The following is an 8,607-nucleotide window of genomic DNA, read 5'->3' as shown; positions in this document are numbered from 1 at the left end:
ACTGAAGGATATATGTTAGGGAACCATAAAATACCACGTGTTGAATAAAAGAGGTCTTTAAATGTATAGAGTTTAGTTTTGTGCGACCTTGATGCTCCTGATCTCCGGTGCACATTCCATAAATTATTAAATCTCACGATCTATAGTTCATATGTGGAAGACCTTTAAGCACTTCTTCCTCATTAAATCTTCATGTTTATGGAACGATCTGCGCTCCATAGGTAAGAATTCATTTACCTTCTGCTATCCTTTTCCTGTGTCAATTTTAATCTATGTGTCAATTCAAAAAGTACATCAAATAGTTATTCTGACTGACTTTTTATAGCCAGAATTTAAAGTGACATTTTTATTTCATAATTTGTTGTCGTCCCCAATGGAGATACTGGTGAGTCAGTTGATGGCCTAAGCAAAAATTCCATTCCAAAAACCATTTTTATTTTGGTAACAATGCCCAAGACAGAGATGGCTGTTTACGATGTGTTATTAATGTAACAACTCACGGATCCAGGTGGGCTTCCACATTTCTTCAGTCTGACTGTTACTCAGTAACTTGACTGCTGTAGGCTCCTGGAGTCGCACTTGACTCAATCACATCGAGCTGGACACACCAGGGTGCTTTACCAGCTAAGTTCATTAATGTTAAATGTCAAGTAAGGAAAAGACATAATGCTATGCGATTTCTCTCCCATAGTTAAGCCTAGACTAATAGATTATTTTTTTATTTATATTTAATTAGATTTAGATTTAAATGTTATTATCTGCTCACCCCTGTCCTGCTTTTTCCCCTCACTTCCTCTTTTTCTTTTTCCAGAATGATAAACCTTCTTCACTTTCCTTGAGTGGGTTTTACTGTTGTCATTCAATTTGTTTAATTGGAATCACGCAAGGTATTTGTAATGGGAGTCACTGGAGTCAGGTGGGACTCCTTAGGGAGAGCAGGTTTCTCTAGTGTCATTGCAAACGTTTCGCATTGCCACTCTTGTAATTTAAAGTTTATCTCTCAATATATATGTTATTCCTCCTGGTAGAAAGTAATGAATCAAAACTAATGATGGTTAATTTTATTTTAATTGTATGGATCTGGTCACAAACCAAGTACAAACAACTTGGATCTATTGTTGTTTAACCTGATTTTTATGATAGTAAAACTTTTCACCAATAACTTTTCAGCTATACACCCCAAAACACCCAGTAGTGCTTCCTGGAGAATGTCAAATCCTGAAGCTTATTACTAAGTAGCCCTGAGACCTTGTTTTAAGGTAAGCCTCTCCTGGGCTTCCTTGCTTCTGAGCCAGCTGTAATCAACCCTGTCTGTTCTCTGGCCATCACTATAATGGGGACAAAATCTCTCCTCTCACCTTAAACTTCTACAGAGGACATTTTATCAGATGATTCACATTTTCCTCCAGTGTGCCCCCCTTTTTACTCTGTATCCTTTGTCCTCTGTGTCTGTGCCAAAGCTTTGCCTTTTGTGATTTTGGAGCTTCCTTTGGCCAGGCGCTGTTTGCGAGTTGTGCAGGAAATGTAACTCTGAATCGGATCCATGAGTGAGCAGTGAAGAGAGTCAGAGGGGACAAATTCGCCAGAGTCCTGGCTGCCCTTTCTGTCCAAGTGTCTAGTTGGAAACAAACACGATTAATGTGTTGTTGTCTGGGTTTGTATGAACGTGGAGGCACTGCAAGAATAATAAAAATACGTACACCCAAACTAAGAAAAGATAATGTGGGATTTGTAGTCTAGCAGAGACAGAATAGTTTAATACTTTTTGTATGGTTTCTAGACAGTTATTCAATTACTTCCCTGTCGTGGCATGCATGTTTATCATTTTACATTCAGTAACAGAAAGGTGATTTGAGCAGTTATATGCAGCAGTTGCTTCTGGAAGCCGTGGACATCTCTCCCCCTCACTTCCTCAATATGCATGTGCAGACCTGCATCATTATTATCGAGGTGTATATTGGTCTTGAGATTGCTCCATCGCTCATCTTCTCAGCAGACATAAATTTGGTGTCTATCTCTTCCGTCTGCCCTCCTTCCCTCCGTGACATTTTCCATTATTATTATTCACCACGTGTCTCGGGCTAAAAAGTTTTCTCACAGCAGTGGGCTCATCTCCCACGTAGCTGTCATTTTAATGGTTGTTTGTTCGATAGGGAAACAGGAACTAACAGGGGAAGGTTATTAGCAAGGTCACCTTTCGCCCCATTGTAACTGCCCAATGAGGACTGCGCTCAGAAAACTGGGCTGGTAGATTTGTAGCCTAGAGAGAGAATGAGATGTAGGCTGCTGCTGCTGCACTGAAGGGCTCTTTGGCTGTCTTTCTCCATCACCTTGGCTATAATGCAAATTTGTAATTTTCCTCTGGCAAGCACGGCCTGTCCCTGCGAACTTAATTTTTTGGAAGGGAGACATCATTTACACTCATACTTCAATGCTCCCTGCACTTTTCAGTTGAGTCTATTAATGCTTCTCTATTGCCCTCTTGTGGTGTCCTCGCTCCTCTGCACCAACACCTTTGACTTGTAGAGTGAAACATGACTACAGAACTATAGCAGAGTTACAGCTTGCCTTCAGTGGCAGCAGGAGGGAGGGTTTCGAGTTTGAAGACTGGGACCTTTCTGTGTGGACTGTGCGGGTTCACCCTTTGCCTGGATGGGTTCTCTCAGGGTAATCGGGCTTTCTCCCACAGTCCAAACATGCTTATGAAGTGTATAATTGGAAAAGAATGAATGGAAGGATGGATGGATTGAACACTAGCAAGGGAAATCATAATAAGATTCAATTCATCCTAATTTTTAGTTCCTTTTAGGGAATTGTGTAAATATTTTTGGAGCACACACCACAGTGTTACATTTGCATTATATAGGGCTAGACTTAGATATGAAATAAAGTATTTTGATGGATGGATAGATTATATTTGTACAGTAGTACAATACAAAAGTACTTGGTGCATGTTTGTTGAAACTGATCAAGTTCTAATTAGCTCTAATTTTAGTTAATTAACTATTTGTTTGTTTTTCATGCTTACTTTTGGTTTCTCCAGTGTTCCTCTAGTTTCTATGCTGAAGTGCCCCTGGGTAAAATACTAAACACAACATTGCCTCTGAGTGGATCTGTGTGTGTGTGTGTGTGTGTGTGTGTGATAGTTAGAAAATGCTTAAAAGCATATATATTTAAGTGCTATATACGTTTATATTGTGTGCAGGAATGAGTGAATTTGACTTGTAGTAAAAAAGTCCTTTGACTGCTAAGTTAAAATAGAAAAGAGAACATGAAGATCAAATCATTTTTTATTGAATTGTCTGTATTGAAAAACTTAAAAATTAAACTTTACATACTTTAAACATTTCATGCAGGACTGCAGTAAGAATATAGACTAATGCTCAAAAGCTAGAGCCATATAAAAACATTACACCTACACTAAATATAAGAAAAACAAAAACTTCATCATGTAAACATTATTAAATGACTGTTCATTTATGATTTCTTAAAAGCTTTAGAGTAACACAGGTGCAGTTGTTTATCTCTCACTCCATCACTCAGGCTCTGATTATTCTTAGCACCACCATGATTGGATTTCAAGATTCAGTTGTGAGTGCGGTTGAAGTTAGCTGCCTTTTGGTTTTTTCCTTTTTTAAGCTGACAAACCATCATTATTTCAGTGCACATTCGAAACCTTTGCATTGTAAAAACTGTATAATAATGGGCTTAGTGGAACCCCTTTACGCCTGCAAAATATTTACTCTTCACCGTTTTATAATTCATTGTCCATATGAAGTAAACTAATTCAGAGCGAAGGTATCCCCTCGTGTCTCTGCTGCCTCTAAACTCTGCTCTGTTGGCTCTGCCTTGGAGGTGCAGTTTTTCAGTTCACCTTTCAGCTCAGACAGCTGCTGCGCATGGCTAGAGAGAGTCCCACTGACTTGCAGTAGGAGACCATTTGACTGTCTCTCCAGCTCCTCCCTGATTCTCTCCAGGTCGTCTGCCAAGTAGTTTAAGCCCTTACACTGGTCCTCTACGCTGGCGACCCGCCCACCAACCTCAGTTACCTCCTTCTGGACCACCATAGCTGATCTTCGGCACCCCCGTACCTCTTCAGCTAGCCGTCTCTTCATCTCCTGCAGCTCACCTTTAAGCCGGGTCAGTCTGCGCTCACCTGCCCCAAGCATGGAAGCCTGATGTCCAACCAGCTGCACCACACCCTTTATCTGCTGGGCCAGACGAGTCTCTCTTTGATGCCAGGAACTGTTGGCTTCACCAACCTGGTGGACCACTGTCCCCAAGGAATCCTGGAGTCCTCTCAGGGTGTGGTTAACTGAGCGCACATTGAATTTGAGGATTGTTAGCTCACCCTGGATGGAAGAATCTTGCTCTGCTTGTTCCTGCTGCTCCCTGAGGGTCAGACGCTTTAGCATGTTCTGCAGTGTAACATTGAGTCTGTTCAACTGGTCACCTTGCATATCCAGTACCTCCTTCACATTCTGCTCCAAAGCCAGGTTTTCACTTGGCACAGCAGAGTCTCCTTGGATGGTAACTGTTTGAGGTGAGGGACATGAAGTGGTGCAGAGCATTTCCAAATTGTTGAGGTGCTTTTGCATTCTGTCCACATCCACCTCCAGTCTGCCTCGGAGTGACTCCAGCTCTGTCTCCAGAGTGGGAACAATGTGATCCTCCAGAGCAGTTGCATTACCCAGCTCCTCCAAAGCTGTTAGTAAACGACACTCCAGATTCTTCAACTTAACCTCCATTTCGGCCTCCAAAGCATGTCCAGTCGCATCTCTGTCTGGGACACCACTTGTCCTTCCAGATTCTTCACTTTTGATCTCCCCAGTCAGGTTGAGCTTGGCCTCTACATATGCCAGACGCCCCTCCAGCATTCCTTCTATGTGGTCTTTGTGTCCACCCAGCTCCACTCTCAGATGCTCCTGGGACTGGTTGAGGCCTGCCATTGACCTTTCCAGCAGCTGCACCCTTTCCGTAAGTCCACTCATCCTACCACAGCAGCTCTCAGTACCATTACAACCATTGATCTGTGCTTGGAGCTTTCTCAGCTCTGTTCTTAGGTTGATGGTGCTTTCCTGTAGAGCATCTTCCATCTGCTCCTGCCGCTCACTTTGCTGCTTCTGGCACTGACGGTGCACATCCCCAGCTTTCTCCTTGCATCGGTCCTCTGCGCTCTCCACACGCTTCTCAAATCCGCCAAGAATTTCTGTTCTGGCTGTGCTTAATTTAGCATCCATCAATTTCTCCATAGCTCCTCCAAGCTTGCCATTGGAGTTTGATACCAAAAGATTTCTAATACCTGTTCTATTAGCAATCTTCTTCAGTGCTCCATCATGCCTGATCACTGTCACTTTGAGTTCCTGAATCTCAGCTGTCTTGGCTTGCAGCTCATTTCTAAGCTCTTCAACCCTTTCATTCAGTTGTGCGAGGTCTGGAACAACATGTCTACCATCTAGATCTCCTGTGTCAAGGTCTCCCCCAGGAATTTCTACAAACCCAAAGGTGGATGGATGAGAGGCTACATCTGAAGGGGGAACAGGAACAGGACCAGTACCAGGGGGAGCAGAGAGCAGAGCTGACAGCATCCTGTTAGCATCCTCTCTGAGCGAGGTTCGCAGGCTTTCCTCTAGCCCATTCACAGTTACCCTCAAAGTCTCCAGACCCTGGTTTAGACGCCGCACATCCTCTTCCATATGATATATTCGCTCCTCTGTCTCGCTGTCAAGAGCATGGCCTGAAGAGATAAAGAGATGCTATTAAAATGGGGACAAACACAGTAAAGAAATCCCAAACACTATGCTTTGATGTGACTGCATTTTGAATCTAGTTCATTTTAAGAACTTGTTAAGAACTTGTTGTTCTTTTACTTTAAAAAAAAAGAAAGTAAATTCAGGTACATCACTTTTAAAACCCAGTTAGCTTTATTGGACAGTTTAAAAATGGGGACATACCTGTGGTCTCTCCCACAGGCTGTTCACCACCAGAGGGGGGAGGAGAGGGGATTTCTTCAGGTATAAATTCCTCAGGTCCTTGGCTATTCTCATGTTCATGTTCATGGTTGGTCTCTGTGTAATGTGGCTCTTCATGCTCTGGAGCTGGCTCTGATTCTGATGGATAAGGCTGGAAGGGGATGTCTGGGTAGGAGGAGGACCTCGAAGGCCCAAAGGGATGCATCGGGAAGGGGTTAAAACTGCCAGTAGGAGGACCTTTGGGATGACTCCATGGGCTGGCTTTCACAGCAGTGTTAACATGTGGACCCTTGAACATCGGGACTTTGCTAGGGGGCCCCTTAAACTGGGACTCTCTCATTGGTGGGCCCTTGAATGGTGGCATCATTTTCATAGGGTGTTGATAAACTGTATGTCCCTCCATACATCCATAACCAGAGTACCCAGGGCAACAACGCCACTCCAGCTCTGTGACGGTTTTATGTGCCACCTTGTAAAGTGGCTTGTACATCAGGCGATACCTGCAGGGAGCAGCAGTAATGGGTTAAAAACATAAATTCAGTGTTTTGTACTGTGAAGCGACCTGAATTAAAATCTATCACACGAGTAGCATTTACTCACAAAAGAGCTGGGCATTTGCGACCCAGTGAACACTTGTTGTACTCGGCTTTTACATACGGTGCTGCTCCATCCTGTATGGTGAAGGGCACTGTCTTTTCAGTGACGTAGGCACAGTGGTTCCTTTCAGAGTGGAAATCAAAGAGGAAAGGAAAAAACTTGGTCAGATACAATTTTTTAAAAAATTACAAGATTTGTCACTGAATTACCTGACATGGTGATGTGCATGACAGAGATGGAGAGAAACAGCACTTACTTGTGCCTGCTGGTGGGTTTTCCTTGGCTGTAGTGTTGACCAAGCCCAGGTTTATACTGGTGAAATTCAAATGGTCTGTAGATCTTGGTTTCAACAAGTGATGAAAATAGTGCCATGAAGACAAAAAGGCTCAAAACGCCTGAGAAAAGCATCCTGAGCATTCACGTGTCCAGTGAAAAGCTGAGTGAAAAAACTCTTCAAACTGAAAACAGAAAAAAGTATTCCTTTATCAAGGGACAGCAAAGGCCACAAATATTCAAATATTCTCCACTTGCTTGTAAAAAGACTTGAATTTCTGGGTTATACAGCACAATGCCACCCAGTGAGTGCTGATGCCGGCTGTGGTTGTAGTGGACTCCCGTGAATAAAGTCCACTGTGAGTTTGGGGGGGAATACAGACGCCACTAAAAAGGCTCCACCAGCTCCATCTGCATATCTCCTCCCACTCAGCCTCCTCAAAGTAACACCCTATTGACAACACAGGAGGGAAAAACCCATCATCTCCCCGGTTAATGTCCCACCTGTGACACTTTTGTGGTCGTCATCTATATAATTTTAATATATGACAATTCTGGAAGCTGCTTTCACCAACCAGAACAGCAGCTGAGCTCTCAGTAGCTTTTTTCCTTTAGTGACATCACGGCAAACCAGAGAGGAAACGCTGCATCACCTCCAACGAGTATAGTACCCAGCTTTGTCCCAAAATGGGAAGGTTATTTATTCACCCTTTAGAATATAAAGTAAGAAAGACGTGCATAAACATTATATGTAGAAAAAACAAAACAAGAACATCACGTTCAGGGTAAAAGCCTTGTTTTAATATAAAAACTAAATAACAAAACATGCCTTCACTGCTGTATGTAAGAAGCACTCAAGAGACAGACTTACTGCTTATTCTAATATTAATGTTTAGAAGGTCTTCGAATGGATTTGATTTGATGTATAACTATTGCTATAGATTTGATTTATAGATTTTTAATAAATGTAAAATTTGATTGTATATCATGTGATCATAGATGCCATTTTTTATCCAATTTTTTTTTCCAGTTATTTCTTTACATCACACCAGAGTTAGCCCTTTCTTTCATTTTCTTTGCTCTTTTAGCCAGTGTAAAATTGATGTGACACAAAAATTAAAAATCAGCTTCTGATATCAGTAAATGTCATCCTATTTGCCAATAGCCTGATATGAGCTGACAACACCAGCATCACTCGCTATTTGAAGAATATATCAGATATAGTCTTTGCATCCAGCATAGAGCAATGTTAGATAATATGAAAACATTCAAGTAAATCCAGTTAGTTTGTAATTTGTCATAATATATAACACAGTGTAACATGAAGTAGAAGTAATGAAGTAGAAAATTCTCACATTCAGAGGCTGAAACCAGGAAATGTTTGACCTTTTAGCTTGATGCTAACATAAAAAATTAATCTTAAATACGTGCTATCAATATTTTATGAGGATGGCACACACATTTTCTCACTAGAACAGCCGAGCTGTGATGATAGTGTTGAAGTTGTGTGACGACCTGACAGTATATGAGGTGACACATCTTGGCCTCCCTGACTTCACACATACACATTGACACGGTCTGAGCCTTCATTTAACAGCAAACCTCCAGAAAGGGGAACAAACAGAAACAAATGCCCTGTGTTAAAGGCTTTGACAGTACACACCCATGGCTGAGTGCTGAGCCCCACAATTCCACACATTCATGCACAACACGGCTCTTGTCCAGTTTAAGTTCACCGCCCTGAGTACAGAAACACGCCTGGTAG

The 8,607-nt window shown here is 42.2% G+C and overlaps 1 protein-coding gene across 1 annotated transcript; it reads right to left on the bottom strand.

The window, feature by feature from the left end:
• Nucleotides 1-369: 369 nt before the first annotated feature.
• Nucleotides 370-7,278, bottom strand: emilin3a (elastin microfibril interfacer 3a). Its single transcript, XM_085144803.1, has 4 exons — nt 6,826-7,278; nt 6,573-6,692; nt 5,955-6,472; nt 370-5,737 (listed from the first exon to the last, which is right to left on the bottom strand). Exons 1-4 carry the CDS (start codon nt 6,984-6,986, stop codon nt 3,783-3,785), a joined length of 2,754 nt encoding a protein of 917 aa, XP_085000929.1. The 5' UTR covers nt 6,987-7,278; the 3' UTR covers nt 370-3,782.
• Nucleotides 7,279-8,607: the final 1,329 nt, after the last annotated feature.

This window comes from Neolamprologus multifasciatus, chromosome 20 (assembly GCF_963576455.1).
Source record: "Neolamprologus multifasciatus chromosome 20, fNeoMul1.2, whole genome shotgun sequence".
NCBI lineage: Eukaryota > Metazoa > Chordata > Actinopteri > Cichliformes > Cichlidae > Neolamprologus > Neolamprologus multifasciatus.
The sequence above is the reverse complement of the archived record's forward strand: the minus strand, read 5'-3'. Positions and strand labels throughout refer to the sequence as shown.

Excerpts from the sequence above, each read along its gene's own strand:
- emilin3a (XM_085144803.1), bottom strand. The coding sequence starts at position 6,986 with ATGCTCAGGATGCTTTTCTCAGGCGTTTTGAGCCTTTTTGTCTTCATG. Across the intron at positions 6,693-6,825 it reads AAACCCACCAGCAGGCACAA|GAACCACTGTGCCTACGTCA; the intron begins GTAAGTGCTGTT and ends CCACTCTGAAAG. Across the intron at positions 6,473-6,572 it reads CGCAAATGCCCAGCTCTTTT|GTATCGCCTGATGTACAAGC; the intron begins GTGAGTAAATGC and ends TGCTCCCTGCAG.